The 17,819-nt window shown below is 36.6% G+C and overlaps 1 protein-coding gene across 1 annotated transcript in view; it reads left to right on the forward strand.

Moving 5' to 3' along the window:
* The window catches only part of RYR2 (ryanodine receptor 2), a 772,975-nt gene that overhangs the window by 673,027 nt on the left and 82,129 nt on the right, over positions 1 to 17,819 (forward strand). The window contains exons 78-81 of the mRNA XM_059899659.1: positions 1,403 to 1,506; positions 3,058 to 3,109; positions 11,991 to 12,044; positions 13,306 to 13,329. Coding sequence (XP_059755642.1) covers positions 1,403 to 1,506; positions 3,058 to 3,109; positions 11,991 to 12,044; positions 13,306 to 13,329 — 234 coding nt within the window. The remainder of the gene's footprint in view (positions 1 to 1,402; positions 1,507 to 3,057; positions 3,110 to 11,990; positions 12,045 to 13,305; positions 13,330 to 17,819) is intronic.

Here is a 17,819-nt window from a genome sequence, read left to right on the forward strand (position 1 = left end):
TTAACTAAACTTTGACTCTATTATTCTTTTAAAGTCTTCCTCAAAGCAACTTCAGACACCTCAGAACCACGATATTACTATAAAAGCTGAACCATAAAGAATTATTCACCAAAACTAAGTTAAAGGTTGACAAAAGCCAATGAAAAGTAGCTGGTTGTTAAACATATACAGGGCAGAGAATGATACATTGGGTACAGGAAGAGCAGGAAGTCATGGTAAATATAGTATAAATGGCAAGTGGAATTTTTCAGTCCAACCATGCTGATAAGGAGGCTTTCTTACTGAGAGTGCTTCACTCAGGGAAGCCATTGTCTTAATTTTTTATGAGCTGTGGACCTATTTAAAAATCTGACCAAGAACCACCTTAGGAAAATTTATAAGCATACAGTCCTGCAGAATTTTGCACACTAGTTAGAGGCTTTATGATTCCCAAGTTAAAGACCTCTTGTCTAAAAGTTTTGTTTCATTTTGTATAACTCACAAATTATCAGGGACCATAAAGGATAAACTAATCCAGTTCATAAAACCTTAACCCTGATTACCCCTTTATATTTTAAATGAATTTCATTTGTCTTTAAAATCAAAACCTGTAGAATATTAGAATATTCAACCTTGTAGAAATTTACACAGTACCTGCAACACTAAGCCTTAAATCCAAGAAAGAACATCATTTATGTAGAGAGAATATCAGTCTGAATGGGTAATTCTTATAGAGATATAAAATTCATTAAATCATTCAACAAATGGGATTAATTAATTCTACAGTCAGTAAAAATGCTTCATAATTTTCCTCATGGTACATGTTCTATCCAATAGAATGAAATTAATTTTTTTAAGTTTTAAAAGTAACTGAAAATGAGAAAAAATAATGTGTAAGTGGTTCAGACATTAACTCATTCAGCATTCTTTGCCTTTCTCTGTCTATGTAGGCAACAAAAATGTTTCATTTGATAATCAGTTTGCCTTGCTACATGAACTCCATTTTTATACTTGGAGTGATGTAGCATCATTTTATTGCAATTCTTTGTAAATTGAGCCCTCCCTAAAGCTGAAATCCATGTAGCAGATACACTTTTCAGTTAGTTATGAATCTGCTTATAAGAATAGCATTCAGAATTTTTAAATGATGTAAGTCATCCTTGCCCATAGTGCTTTTTGGTCCCATTATTAAATAGCTTTTTTTTTTTTTAAAGCTGCATACTTTTGCGTCCGTAATATGACATACACACACACGTGCATACACGTGCAGGTACAATGCATATAACACAGGCACACTCACGCACCACAATAGGAAGAGAAAGACTTTTCTTTTTATTTGTTGTTCTGAGCCTTCATAGTGCTCCTGGGTCTGGGTGAACATTTCACCTAAATGTGAAATTTTATCAATTTGACTTTTGTATAGAAACCTGGAGCAGAACCTCCGGAAGAAGATGAAGGCACTAAGCGGGTTGATCCTCTCCACCAGCTGATCCTTCTGTTTAGTCGAACGGCTTTAACGGAGAAATGGTATGGTTGGGAGGGTTCACACGAGACATAGGAAGAACAGATAGAAACCCATGTCTGAGTGTTCTGTCCGTCACGTGTTCATGTTTCAATTTCATCTTGTTCTTGGGAGGAGAGAGAAGTGTTCAAAGATAGGACCAGTCTGGCATACACCACGAACCAACGCTCACACAACTTCAGGCTTTAATAGCTACCTGTCAAATATTTACCTAGCTCTCATTTTTCTTAACAACATTGTAATTAGCTGGTTGACTTGATTCTGAATCTTCTTATAAAATGCTTTTTCTGTTGATTACAAACAGGCTTTGGAAAATAAAAGAGCCCAAAGCAAATTTCAGTACCAAAAATGTTTGGAGACCCCTGGTGACCCCAAATTTCCTGGATAGATTCTGTCTCCATTCAGCAGTAAGTCTTAGGAAACTTGAGGAGGTGGGTGAGCCATCCGGTCAGTGGAAGGTTTCTTTGAGATCTATTTTATGGGCATTCTCCATTTTTCTTGGTTCCTACAGTCTTGGTCATATGAATTCACTGAAACCACAAAGGGCAAACCTCTATGGAGTTAAATAAGAAATGCACTCATAAGCCCAGTAATCAAAATGTGCTCAGTATCTGCTCATTACAGGGGCACCGCATAGGCTGATTCTGTAGATGAGCCATGGTGGAGGTTCTAAAACCTTTACCTGCTTCCCTGCCATGGGAGAGAAAGCCTACTTTGTCCCAGGCCTCCCTCATCCTCTGCAGAGAATTTAATTATCAGTCCATATCCACATGAGTCTTAAAGAGTTCATCTGACCTCTCTGCATGTCATAATAATGTACATTTCTCCCTCTTAGCTAATGTGATCCATCCTTCTCTCACGATTTCTCTCTCTTTCTCTTATTATTTCCTAACTAACAAAATCATCTCATCCTTAAGCATAGAGCAGCTCCCTGTCTGGCATTGTCAGGTAATGAGGTATTTCTCATAAGTGGATTTTTCTGATGGCTATAAGTTTAAAACTGCTAAAATAACTTTGCAAAACGTCAGGTATTTTTTGATGGAAGCCTTTCTTCAATGAATTAGTGGTTTCCATAATTTTTCAAAAGAAGATAGTAAACAGATTTTAACCTATCTTAATTTTTAAGAATCATTATGACCATCATATTTTTAAACTACGTAGTAGCATGATCATTGGGTGAGTCTTTCCAACAAATGTCAAATATCACTTCTGCTGTCAAAAGCCCTGACATCATGTAAATTTGCTTGGTTCAACTTTTGTAGTTTTAAGAGAATATTAATGTTGTTACATTTGTGTGTAAATCAATAGATCATTTATTTTGTGAGACTTGAAGGTCTCTTCCGTAAGGTAAGATGGGGCCACTGTTTAGGAAGTCTAAGATCTTTGCTCTCTGATTCTACAGTATTTCTGAATAATTGCTTTGCCTAAGTTTTGTGTTTGTTTCTTTTTAAAAAGACATACTTGTTGAAAAATAAAAGTTATTTTATACAGTGATGGTGATTTTGCATGTAACTAACCTTCTACTTAAAAACTGATTTTTTTCTTGTTTTTCATAGCAAACTGGAGGAAGATTTTTTATATATGGCTTATGCAGATATTATGGCAAAGGTAAATAAATGTCTTGATGTTAATGGCAAAATATAAGAATCTGTGTGTTTCTAGATTAAAATAAAATATCATTAAATTTTAGAAAACTACAGGGCATTAATCGCAACTTTCCACTTGTTGCCTGAATATCTGTTCTAACGTTGTCGACAGGTAATCATTGTTTCTTCCTTTAACATTTTATTTATGGAGAGCTCACTAATTTTCCAAACATTCTCATTCATTCAACAAATATTCACTCGACATCATATTGGAGATAATGTGGTGAATCAGAAAGTAACACACACACCCTGCCTTCTTGGAGTTTATCATCTGATGGAGGAGACAAAATTTGAACAAATGATTACAAAAAAACTCTGACAAGTTTAATGGTAGAGAAACAATTAGGAGTAGTGGGAGTAGTTTATATAGCATTAGTCTGAGTTTCAAGGAAGTCCTTGACTGTTGAATGATGAACTGACCATGCAAAAATAGTAATAGCTAGTATTTACTGGGTGCTTATTTAGTTTAATCTCATAACCTGATAATGAATGAGGGGAAGAGGAGTCAGGTTTCTCTGAGGCTTCTGACTTGGGCAGCTGGGTAGATGGCAGAACCATATTCTAAGGTGGGGAGCACCAGAATCATTGCAGGCCTAGAGTGAAGAGGAAAGATGGCAAATTAAATTTTGGACATGTTAGTTAAAAATACCTGTGAGACAGCTAAGTGGAGATGTCCAACATGCAATAAGATAGCCATGTCTGACATTCCATATCTCACAGAAGGCTTAAATTTACAGCTTTGGGGGGATTTCCCTGGTGGCACAGTGGCTAAGAATCCGCCTGCCAGTGCAGGGGACATGGGTTCGATCCCTGGTCCAGGAAGATCCCACATGCCGTGGAGCAACTAAGCCCATGCACCACAACTACTGAGCCTGTGCTCTAGCCCCGCGAGCTACAACTACCGAGCCCGCATGCGGCAACTACTGAAGCCCGCCTGCCTAGAGCCCGAGCTCCACAGAAAGAGAAGCCACCACAATGAGAAGCCCGTGCACCACAATGAAGAGTAGCCCCCGCTCGCCGCAACTAGAGAAAGCCAGTGCACAGCAACAAAGACCCAACGCAGCCAAAAATAAAATAAATAAATTTATTTTAAAAATTTAAAAAATAAAATAAAATTACAGTTTTGGGAATTGTCAGCATTAGAAGGTAACTGAAGCCATAGTCGTGGATGATTTTGCCCAGGCAGAGAAGGAAGCATGAGAAGAACAGGAGGCTAGGACCAAGCCTCTAAAGACACGGATGCTTAAGAGATGGTTAGAAAAAAAGGAGCTCCCCTGCCCAAAAAAAAAAAAAAAATAGGAGAGAATCTTAAGTGTGAGCATATATAGTAACTGTTGGAGTGTGTGGTCAACAGAATCTTATTCTGCTGAGGGATTGAACAAGGTAAGGATTGAAAATTCTCCAGGATTTATTTCATGGACATCATGTGACCATGGAGAGAACAGTTGCAGAGGATTGTGAGATGGAGCGCTGGTGGTCCAAGTGTGTGTTGTGGGGAAGTGAGTAGAGATTCATGTGTGAGTAGATGCGGCATAGACATCTCTTTACGGAGAAAGAGGAGAAAGGTAGAGGGTGATAAATATCTATATAGAATTGTGAGGTTGAAGGGGGATTATTTTTACCTGTTTGCCTCTTTTTTTTTTTTTTTTTTTTTTACTTTTTCAAAATAGATTTGAACATGCTTCTGTTCTGGTGGGAAGGACCCAAAAGAATAGACAAGGGAATAATTTGTGGAGTGAGGCTTTGAGTAGGTGGGAGCAGGGCAGCAGGACAGGTTACAGAGCATAAGAGAAAAGTTGTGGCTTTCCAGCTTTCTTTTAAACCGTAACCGACGGTCAGAAATACATTTACCAAGTGTATTTATAGAAATAAAAACAGATACCTTGAAAGAAAATCATCATGAAATTATACTTGTACTATGAGCAGTGCAGTCTGATATTTTCTATTCTATTTAAATAAAAAAGTTGTTTGAGATCATGATTCACTAAACAGATTTCATGTCCAGTTAATGGGTTGAAATCCACAGTTTAAAAAACATGAAAACAACCTAAATGTCCATCGACAGATAAATGGTTAAAGAATATGAATTCTATGTATATGCAATGGAAAACTCCTCAGCCATAAAAAAGAATGAAATAAGGCCATTTGTAGCAACATGGATGGACCTAGAAATTATCATACTAAGTGAAGTAAGTCAGAAAGAGAGAAATACCAACTTATCTACAAAACAAACATAGACAACAGACTTGTGGTTGCCAAGGGGTGGGAGGGGATGGATTTGGAAGTTGGGATTAGAAGATGCAAACTATTATATGTATGTATACCTGATTCACTTTGCTGTACACCAGAAAGTAACACAACATTGTAAATCAACTATACTTCAATAAAATAAATATTAAAAAAATACTAGGTTAAAAGATTAAAGAGGAAGGATATTTCCTTCTGAGAAAATTGGGACTGAGTATTGACTGGAAACTAAAATAGAATTCCCAGGCAGTGTGGAAAGCCTGATTGATGTCGTTTTTTATGAATTTGGACAGTACCAGTCTTCTGGTTGTGTGGCTTTCCTCTAGCAGTTCCCAGAACCACATGCAGATTCAGAGAAGGCAGGAGGTTAGATTTGTCAAGGGTAAGGATTTTTGCCAGACTGTTGTCGAAGGACAGGGGATCACAGGGGTTTTGTATATCGCTATGACAGTGGCTGAGGCATTGGATCTTGGATTCTAACTAGGATAAATAAGGAAATGAGGAAAGAAGGAGCTGATAAGTAACGAGATTGTAAAGGAGTCCGTGGACTGTTGTCCTCGCAGTTGAAGAAGCAGTGAGCAAGTGGGCTCAAAAGGGAGAAGCTCCTGTTTTGAGAGTAGGAGATTCCTGATGGTTCAAGTTCTTCCTTGTGACTGGAGCAGAATCAGCCTCTGCATTTGTCCTGGTTGTATCCTGAAGTTAAATCTAATCTCTTTTGATAAGTGATCACATATTTGATGATGCTTTTTCTCAAGATTTTCCCTTCATAATTAAATAACCTTGTTCCTTTTATTGTTTAATGTATCCCAGGAATGCTAAGCTTTCATTACTCAGTTCATTCTTCTCTCAATCATTTATCAAGATGTGCCCCCCCCAGAAATTACTTGAACACAGTGTGCTGGCTGTGAGTTCAGCTGTGTAGTGCACGTTGGGACTTTATCCTCGCTTATTCTGCCTTGGAATTCTATATATTTACAATAAATTGTAAGAATTCACTGGTTTTTTGGCAGCCAGGTTACATTTTTGTCACATGTAGAGCTTGCATATTCACCTAAATTCCATGTCATTTATGAATTTCTTTTGAGGTTTACCTCACATACCTGTATTTTGGCAGTTGATATACTCTTTAGTTAAGTGTAAGTCATCATTTCTCTAATTAGAGTTAGACTATTATCCAAGGCCAAAAATTTTTTTTTAATAAATAAATTAATTAATTTATTTATTTAATTTTTTTTTGGCTTTGTTGGGTCTTCGTTGCTGTGCACAGGCTTTCTCTCTAGTTGTGGCGAGTGGGGGCTACTCTTCGTTGCGGTGCGCGGGCTTCTCATTGTGGTGGCTTCTCTTGTTGTGGAGCTCGTGCTCTAGGCGCGTGGGCTTCAGTAATTGTGGCACACGGCCTCGGTTGTTGTGGCTTCCGGGCTCTAGAGCGCGGGCTCAGTAGTTGTGGCGCATGGGCTTAGTTGCTCCACGGCACGTGGGATCTTCCCGGACCAGGGATCAAACCCATGTCCCCTGAACTGGCAGGTGGATTCTTAACCACTGCACCACCAGGGAAGTCCCAAGGCCAAAATACTTTTAAAGTTCATTTCTCTCATCCAGTGTTAAATATTTCTTTCCATTTATGTTAACCACAAACCCGTAAGTGTGCTTTCCCTGTGTTTATCTAAGTTGCTAGTTTTGATGACTGATACCAAACTTTCTAGTAAGTAGTTTTTGGAGGCTGCCTTTCTTCACTTTGACAGTCAGCATCCCAGGAGTCTAAAACTTTCTCTTGGCCTTCATGGTTTCTCAGAGTTTACCAGTGGTCATTTTACATTCACATATGATTATTTTTGCCTTGAATCTTGACACTTGAACTCTGTTCAAGAGACTTATGTCTTCCTTCTCCATTTGCAGGACTTTTTGAAGGCAACATTTACATATTAGTTGGTTTTTGTTTTCAGTTTTCATTGTTTTTTTAACCATAGGAGCCCAGAATTGGGTTAATCAGAACTCTGGATTCATGATACACCCTCATGATTGGTCCATTACATTATTGGCTCCTTTTATTCAAAGTAGTTACTTAGTAGTTTCTAATAATGTAGTAACTGCTCATAAACTCACCACTCAACAAGAAAAGCTAAGATCTTGATAATAACCCTACCTGTAATCATACAGTCCTCTCCATTAACCCATACCCTGCCTCCTCACACAAGGAAATCATCCTCCTGTAGCCCATGTTCAGGATAACCTTGCTTTCCTTTTATATAGTGTTCATTAGTTATATGAATTTATTAATACATATATTACATATATACATGTGTGTTACATATATAATTACATATTTTTGAGATTTTAGTTGTTTTAACTTTTAAAAGGGCAGTATGCTATATGTAATCTTCTGGTACTTACTTGTTTTACTTATTATTGTTTTCTAAGATTCATCTATACTTTTGTGTGTGCTGGAGATCATTTGATTTGATTATTATATTCCATTGTGCAACTACACCATAGCTTATCCATTTACTATTTTGTTGGTAGCCTTTTGTGTTGAATCTATGTTTTTGCTGATGTGAAAAAAGGGCTTGAAATGCCTATTCTTAGTCATGTCCAGAAGTCAAGGGTCATAGGATATATGAATGTTCAACTTAAGGAGAAGATGCCAAACTGTTTTCCAAAGTCATTGCATTAAATTACATTCCTCCCTGCAATGTTTAAGAGAGATTCTGATGATCCACATCTTCTCCAGTATTTGATATTTTATGTTTTATTAACTTTTGTCAACCAGGTGGGTGTAATATAGCATTTCTTTGGGGTATTAATGTTCATTTCTCTTGCCTAGGTAACTTTCATATTTAAAAATCACTTCTCTTTGGCGGTTAAGTCTGAAGCAAACGGCTGATGAGTAGTGCTGCCTTTTCTCTCTATTATTATTATTACAGTTTCTGCTGTAAATCGTGTACTTTCTGTTCCTTGTTCTCCTTGCTTTGTGTTTGGCTGTATGTTAAAAAATCATTTTACATCTTCGTATTTTTCGAGCCACACTTTATTTTAAACCTTAGGTTCATTTTTTTCCTGCTATCTTTCCAACCCCTTCCTTACGTCATATTTATCTCTTTTGAACATCTTAGAGAATTTCCAGTGCATCCACGTTGGTTTGCTGTTGCCCCTTCCTTTTGTCCTCATCGTGGTCACTCATGCTTGATTCTCAGAATATCTCTGTATTACTCATCATCCCTTCTGGACTGTCTGAAGCTGTTCTGTTCTAAGGGAATGGTTTTACCAATTTAAATAGGATAACCATATGGAAGTATCTAGAATGATACTGTCATAAATTAAACACTCAATAATATTTTCACTCTTTTGAGTTTCTGGCTAAGGAAAATGTTTCCTCTTCTTTCTCCTATAACTTATTGAAAGGTACACATTAAGTTATACCTAGTGTTTCGTTCTTTGCTGGTTAAAATTATAAAATGCCAGGATCACTTTCTTATGAGATTTCTCTTTTCTATCTCACCCAAAACTTAGTTTTAAATCCATCCTGAAAGTTTCTTTTTGCTTCCTCTGTCTTCTGAGGAGTGACGCAATCAGAAAGGCAACTGAAGAATGTATGACATACACTTGTTTTGCAGAATGAAATTTCCAGTGGATAGTGGCGAGGTGAAGTGCCTCATTTACTGCTTTATGAATTCTCATTGCCAGTTTTGAGTTTTGATCCAGATATCTGAATGTCTGAAGTATCCTCTGTTTTGGTCTTCTCTAATTTCTTTCTTCTAAATTCTCTATTTCATGCTTCTGCCCCTTTATGAATGGGTTTTATTCACTTTTTTCCTTCCTGGAGTACGATATCACTCTTCCTTGCCTAGAATTGATCATTTTGATCCAGAAAGTTAAGTCCTGTGTTGCAGGACCATCTAATAGAACCTACTGTTTACTTAGCATGATCATACATATTGCGTGGATGCAGTTTGCTATTGAAAAACGTTGTGTCCTATGCCTGTAAATCCCTCTGTTTCTGTTCAGTACATTAAAAAGTGCTACACTACCAAACGTAAAATAGATAGCTAGTGGGAAGCAGCCGCATAGCACAGGGAGATCAGCTCGGTGGTTTGTGACCACCTAGAGGGGTGGAATAGGGAGGGTGGGAGGGAGGGAGACGCAAGAGGGAAGAGATATGGGAACATATGTATATGTATAACTGATTCACTTTGTTATAAAGCAGAAACTAATACACCATTGTAAAGCAATTATACTCCAATAAAGATGTTAAAAAAAAAAAAGTGCTAGACATCCGCTTATAGTTTTCTTGTGGTCCCAGCATGCCCCATGGCAATCAGGACAAGTTTAAAGTGGTTTATGGGTTTATTGAATTTTGTCAGATAGGTCTCCAAATAGATTCAGGTTTAATAGGTTTTTTTAAAATCAAAATTTTAACTTTATTAGAAGAGAATCTCACTAAATTTTCTTAGGAAATTTTTAAAAAACAGTTTAAGGTATTTTGTTTCAAAATAATTATTTGTAAAAAATATCTGTCAGAGACTTCCCTGGCAGTCCAGTGGTTAAGACTCTGCACTTCCACTGCAGGGGGCACGGGTTTGATCCGTGGTCAGGGAACTAAGATTCCACATGCCACGCGGCCAAAAAAATGTGTGTATATATATATCTATATCTGTCAGCTAGAGCTCTAAATTCCTTTACATAAAAGCAAACATATCATATGAATTTTATAGCTTAAAAGCATATCATTATAACTCAAAATACCAACTTTTCTAAATGTATTCTTCAACTCAAACCTTGTTCCTCCCCAGTATTTCTGAAGGTAATGAAATTTATATAGGAGATGATGTGTTTCAGAAAATGTGTAACTTTATATTCTTAAGAGACATTTTGTATTAGTATTCTAATTTGATTAGATAGTGATCATGCTTGTTACTTGATAAAATCCCTATGTTTCACTCCTCATTTATAATGCATGTGAAGGAAGCATTATGTAGGTAAAGGAGCAGCTCAGCCAAAATTCCTCTGCATTCAACGTTATACGTACAATATTTATGGAGGGTTACAGATTTGCCTTCCAGATATGTTTTGCTAAACTTCTCATGCGTATTTATTTTCAAAATCCTGATTAACTGTTGACACGGGAGTCAAGGTGACATTAGCATATAGGCAAAAAGTTCCTGCACTCTGAATGAATAATTAACATCTTGGATTTTGTGGTGAAACATACTATTCAGCAACTTTTCCATGTAGTGAAATTGTCACAGGTCTGTGTCCCCTTATTTTCTCCTTTGCAAACCATGTCCACATTCTCATGAAATGGAAAGGGCGATGCTCATTACATGTTTGTTGAATGAATGAAAGAATGTAACAAACCTTTTAGCATTTATCATTGAGTCTGGTGGAAGGATCACATTTTGTACCCTGGCTCCCATTTCTCCTTCACGTCTGTACTCAAAGTATTGTGAATCATTGAGTTAAAAGTATTTTTCTGATTTGTAAGTTATATTTAACCACTTCTTCCATGAGCTTCATGGATACACTGAGTGTTTACCAACCATAAAAAAATCCTTAGAAGGGTTGCAGTAATCTAACTTGGAAGAGCTTTAGATTCTTCCTAGCATAGGTATTGGCTGATGACCTGCTTCCTTTGGTCAACAGGATACTCCTAGTACCAAACCATGATAATAATAGCAATTGAGATTTATTAAAAGCTTATTGTTTTTCAGGTACTTGTTCCTAAGTGACAAACAATTTCCATATATTAATTCATGTGATCCTCTCAGGAACCTGGTTACTTTTTTTATTATTTCCATTTTAAATATGAGGAAGCGGAGACCCAGAGAGGTAAAGGAACTTGCCCTAGACTAAACAGCTCATAAATGGCCGCATCAGGATTTGAACCAGGCACTCTGTATCCTCAGGCCATGTTCCTAACCACCAAACAGCTCTGCTTCCTTAGCAAGCAAAATTTTCATCTGTGGGAATTAGATAAGAATACATGCACAGCTCCTTTACCATTTCTGGGAAAATAACTCAAAATAATGAAATTGTCTGTTTTATCATTTTTCTATGAAAGAATAATCTTGGTAGCAGTTGGAATTTTACTTTCCTCCTTTAGACCAAATACAGTAAAAAATGAACTTAACAACAACAAAAAAAAGATGACAAGATTCACTTTAAGTAATGGACGCTGCTTTCTTTTAATTTTAATTCATAGTTATTAAATGTATCTGTATTAACACATTGTAATGGAAGCATAAAAAAGGAGAAAACAATGATCCTTGTTTTTAAGACCTGAAACTTGATTTGAACAAGGAAAATGCATGAATAAGTAGTATGTGTAGTATGATACAGACCTCATAAATATCTCCACGATATATATAAAATTGGTAATTTAGTATTTTAATTTTGTATATGCACAGTATAGTTTTCTTTTAGGCCACAGATGCATTGATCATGTCATCTAAGCTTATTATATATAATGTATATATTTAAACAATATTGATGATAAACTAACACAAATGATTCAGTGTTCTGTGCTAAATTCTTTTATGTTTTCTGCCTCAACATATTCTTATCCTGTTGACCTTTTCAAAATTTTTTTTTACGTATATCAGAGTTGTCATGACGAGGAAGACGATGATGGGGAAGAGGAAGTGAAGAGTTTTGAAGTAAGATGAATCTTTCTATAGTTGTTTTTTGTCTACGTTGAAACATTGTTTCATAGCTTCTAACTGACATTTATGTTTCTTGCTTCATGGCTTATTGCAGCTTATTGTGTCGAGGAACTGCATGTCAGAAGCTGGATGGACAAATCTGAGTCCTAACATTTGCTGAAGTTAAGACCAAGGAACATAGACTAGTTAAAGAATCCAATAAAACCCATATGTTCAGAATGAGTGTTCCTGAGAGCCCTCAGAGATGAGGTTGCTTTAAATTGTTCTCATCTCAGTCAATGATGTGATCTGAAATTTCCAACAGACGTGGCAGAAAAATATTTATGGAAGAGCAACATGACATCAAGTTTCTAATTAAACCCTTGGTTTGATGTTTGTTTTCTGAATCAAAGAAGTCTTAAAGATTTAGCCTTTTTTGACTTCTGCCCAATTAGGTCACTCATTCCCTGTACATATGTAGATGGTGGCACACAATGCAGTTTGCTTGCATGAGGCAGGATTGCATATATTCCTAGGGCTGTGTTCTATTTTATGATTATTTCCTCAAACCTTCTCAGATTTTACATTTCCGTATAATTCGAAATACTGCTCAATATTCATTAGCCAAAGGGAAAGTAAATATTATTTTCCCCCTTTGCTTAGGCTGTACTTTTGCTTCTTATAAGAAAGACCAGCTGTTGCTAACTACCCTCTCCTTATTTATTGGTTTTTTTTTTTTTTTTTTTTTTGCAATTTTCCAAAAGAAATTAAATGGAAGGAAATGGATTAGACCTTTTTTTTTTTTTGCTGCTATGAATTGACATGTCTGCTTTGAGCTAGAAGTCTGGAAATATATTAGTAGCCAGCTGTAAGTCTTTAATTAAAGTGGACGCACAAAAAAAGTGTAGGTGAGGAGTAGATATTGAGTAAGTGCCCCTTTCAGGAACAATGGGATGTGAGCATCTCTGCAGCATTGCATTGAAGTCATTGTGTAAAAAAAACCCCCAAACTTAATTTGAGAATGACCCATGACTATTGCTGGCTGAGAGAAATGCCTTAAGATTAATTTCCTGGATGACACTATAATCTTTTCTAATGTATGTGTATTTCTAGTCTCAAATCCATCTTCATTGATAAGAAACCGAGCTAAAGTAGAATGAGCTGTGAGCAGCAGATAATACTATTTTTCTGAAGTGCACACCGTTTATGGTCTGTCGGTTGTCTTCCGAGCAATTGTTTATTGCTATTTTGCTTCTTGTCCTCGTCCTTCCTTAAGGTCACAGGATCCCAGCGCAGCAAGGTAAAACTATATATATGTGTGTATTTGTCTGGGTCTGAGTTTCAGTTTCTTGTGACATTTACCTTTGTTAGACCCAACATCTTGGATTCTTTTGTAAAAAAAAAAAAAAAAAGTCTTGCAATCTTTCTACCAAGTTTGTAGCTCCAATGCAGTTTGTCTCTTCAGTAGCCCTTCCTTGACACAGGTTTTATTCTTCTTGCAATTTAAATGCCTCATAATTTGAAATTTTATCCTCTGTGTTGACTTTGAGCTGTGGACTCTGCTGAGATGAAAGAGTCCACCCTTTCGGTGATGAAATTCTAGCTGGTGACTTTTCAGTGCAATGTTTCATGCCTCATCCCTCTTGAGGGTTTTTATACCAGTCTTATTACTAGAAAAGAGATGTGATATATGGCATTGCTGGTGGGATTGGAAATAATCTTCTTTTCCATTGTGCTAGTAATACCTTCAGCTGGTAATTGGAGAGGCTATTCCATGATTTCAGTGTAAATTTAGCATTTCCTTATAGGGAAGAACTAGATGACTCTTTCTGTCTCTGAATCTTCTGAAGAGCTAAGTACCTGGAAAATTTGCTAAGAGAAAACATTTTGGTCTAAAATCACAAAAATTCTCCTTTCATATGAACCCTGTTAAGCTTACATTTTATTTTCATGAGACTATTTAGTCGGAAAATCGATCATAAACATCCCAGGAAAAAAATACCTATAATGACTTTAGTTAAAGAAAAGAGAGAAAACTTTTCTGTTTGTAAGTGTAAAGTGTTCTTTTTTGCCTTCTATTTTAAAAAGTGAAATATTTTCTGTTAAGATGAATTTAGAATGTCATAAAGAATCTACTTAGAAGGAACAAATTATAATGTTTTTAACTCACTATTTGGAGGACTATATTGTTCTCATATTTTAAACTTTGAGTTCATGCAGATGTTATCAGGTTTAGCTCTAATCAGATGGATATAATTTAATGGCATATAATAGGCATAACACTTATTTATAGATTATGGGTTTAAATCAGTAGGTATAATGGGCATGATCCTAATTTGCTGGATTTTTATAGTTTTATCACTAATGATCTCAGATAGAATTCCTGTGACTTGTTGAGGGTTGAAAACATAAAGCGACTTCTAACATCCACCAAGATTTGTTTCACGATAGCACTGAAATTCATGCCCAAGAGTATTGATTTAGACGGAATGGGGGAGGGTAAGGAAGGCCAGGATGAGAAAGTATTGCTTGTTAAGAAAACCATTTTACTTTGAAAGAGGAGTGCAGTTTCAGGGAGATCTAAAAGCAAATAAAATTTGGTAAATAGGATCACATTTGGTGACATTACAAAGGTTCCCTATTCAGAAAAGAAGTCTGGGAGTAACTAATAGTGGAATCTTAGCCTGTACAGTGTAGGTTTCAGGTCATACTGAGAACAAGGAATCAGGAGACGAATGGCGCCCCGCCTGGGAGAATGGGCTACGTGCCTTGGATTTAGGATGGTGGGAGAGAAGTTCACATAATGGTGAAGCCTGGTAATTAATCCCCCAAAAAAGGAGGTAGAGACCACCAGGTGTGACTGTCCCAGAATGAGACAGGATTTTAGAGTTGCCAGTGGTGCCACATACTCACAATAGGTGAGATTTGGGACTTTTCACTTCTTAACCAATGTTTGACTGACTCTCCGTGTGATGTCTATACTATAACTCATCATTTATGCCTAATCTGTGGAACAGTCTATTTGCAAAATACACACTCTGTGAGTAAACAATATGAACTCTTCCCAAGCTGAAGAACGAGGCCGTGTTTTTAGAGCTGACAGAGAACCAATCACCTGCAAAGAGGGTTTTGTCTGAGGTTGGCCCTGTGATGACGGCAACACCACTGAAAAACTTGACTAGACAACTGGATTATTGCTTTCTCTTTATAAATTTAGTAATGGACCAGACTTTTTACATTGAGATGTCTGGTTGTTTAACATTATTTAGTATAGTCTAAATAGCGGAATTTTTCATCTAAGTTATAATGAATTTGAAAGGTCTCTTGGCAGTTTCAGTAATTCTTAAAACAAATTATGTTAAATAAATTTGGGAATAACGTAGTGTGCTAATTGAATTTTATCCCTATAACTGGCTTATTAATATTTGCTGTACTTTCCACTTAAATTATCTATAAGAATATTGAGAAGAAGAAAGAAGTAGATATAAAAAGGTAGCATTATAAAGAAAATTTCCATGAGGAGTAACGTAAATAAAGCTCAAAAAACATGGAAAACAGGGAGTGGAGGCTAAAATGCCTAGTATTTACCAGCTCTTTTCTTCTTCCATCACATGTATGTTTTACTGATATGATCCTGTTAAAACTTGCCTGACTTAAGTTGATAATTTAATTCCCAGATTCATCTATTTATATGTATATTTACCTTCAACTACTTATTTGAAAATTTAATTGCATATTTAGTTAGTAATTATATATAATCCTTTTTAGACTTGAGACTACTTCAATATTAAAACTATGAAAAAGGACAGTTAAATATTATAAAGAGGCCAATATTAATTGAAAGGGAAGAAACGTTTTAGCAATTACCCAAAATGTTAATTACTACAGTGGATTGCTTTATTCGGCTTTGAACTTTTCATAAGCCAAAACAAATAATAATAATAACAAAGTGTAATATTTCAAGTCGAATGACTTTCCTGAGCACGATGGGTTTTTCTCATGTAGAACAAGAAAGAACTTCGGTACCACAGTAGACCACATTTTAAAATGACGATTTTGCAAAACATACAGCAACATGCTTCTGATGGTTGCTTCTCTTACTGCCATTCTTTCAAATCTGAGGGTGCAACGTTCAATGATAATATTCCACACAAATGCTTTCATTGAATTAAGTACTTTAATGTAGATTTATTACTTATGGAAAAACCTAAATTAATGACAGTGAAGCTTAAGTAAATCTAGAGGAATGGACCATTAACTCGCCTTCTAGACCATCTTTCTCAAGTATTAAGCAAGTTGCATCATCCTTTGGCAAATGCCCAGTTTCTAATTCACAGATGAGTTCTCTGGTGAGCCCCTGAGGTGCTATCATTCTGTCCTATTGATGAAAGAGAACTTCTTGTGTCTTAAATGCCAAATATGCCTGTGACAGAGTTGATACTCTGTCATAAAAACTTAGGAGACTACCTATATTGTCTCCCAGATGGGCCTCAGGCATAACTAAAATGACATCATACTCACTAAGTACTCAGGCCAATACCCAGCTCATATTCCAAAGTATGTACCATTAGGTGTGAAAGAATCCACTTAGGTCTAAAATGTCTTAAGGATTGATGTTATATAGCTCTACACAGTGATAAAATCACTTTTGTCTGGCCCCTCCAATGATCTAAATTTGAATAGAATTCAATTTTTTGGTAATTCTACAAGAATGAATTGGCTATATAAGATGTTCCCTCTCCAGTAGCTATATAATTTGATCTTTGAATGGGCTTATTTACTTGTGTTCATAGGAACACAGCAATTTAGATTAGCAGGGCTTCCTGAATCTTAACCAAAGAGAACCATTAAATATTAAAAAATTGAAGATAAAGCTATGGATATAAAACATTGAAACAATTCTCTCTTTTATCAAGAAAATTTACACTTCTTTAGTTTCTACTGTGGAAGCTCTATGGTGTCAAAATATGGACCCTAGAGTGTTGAGTTGCTTGTCATACTGTTGAATCACAGAGGGGAGAGGGGGAAGGAATTTTCATGGCCAGTGTTCTCCAATACTCATGCTTATTGCTGCAATCTGCCAACTGCATTTTTATATACTGAAATTGTTGATCTGCAGTAATACCCTCCTGTCTTAGAGCATGTTCCCTAGAAAACAGAGCAAAGAGGTTATTTGCTAACACTTTACTGGGGTTGGAGGTGTTACAATCTCAGGGGAGTAAGAGTGAGGGAAAACGAGAACTGATACAGGGAAGCAGAGAGAACACAGTAATGCATTCTTGAGCTGACCAGCTAACCACAACTAACCAGCCATACAGCTAGTTGCTAGATTGTGTCGGATGCCCCTGGAGAGGCTATAGGAACAAGGAGCACTTTATCTGCTGGTTTCGTCCCACCTCCTATCTTATTGGTCACAGGGTGTTAATTTCTTCATACTTCCTGCAGGGAAGTGACCGCTGGGGAAGCCAGAGCCAGCTTGGGTCCAGTCTGCCGAGTGTCCAGGCACTGCAGTCTCTCCATTTCCATCAGCATGTGGTTTCCTTAGACAATGGTAGTGGTGATAAGAGCCAGCTTTCATAAGCACAGTAATGGTGCAAGCCACTTCTAGGGCCACTGTACTTCAGAAGCAAGGCAAGTCGCTAAGACTTGGAGAGAAGGGGGTTCAGTGTGGCCTGGAGTACTGGTCCTGATACAAGGAAAGTTCCCAAAAAGCACAGTCCTCTATATTGTGTATGGTAATTTATGCATATGAATGTGCAGACCTAAATAGAATGTGAGTATGTAGACAAC

The sequence above is a fragment of the Balaenoptera ricei genome, chromosome 16 (genome assembly GCF_028023285.1).
Source record: "Balaenoptera ricei isolate mBalRic1 chromosome 16, mBalRic1.hap2, whole genome shotgun sequence".
Taxonomy (NCBI): Eukaryota; Metazoa; Chordata; class Mammalia; order Artiodactyla; family Balaenopteridae; genus Balaenoptera; species Balaenoptera ricei.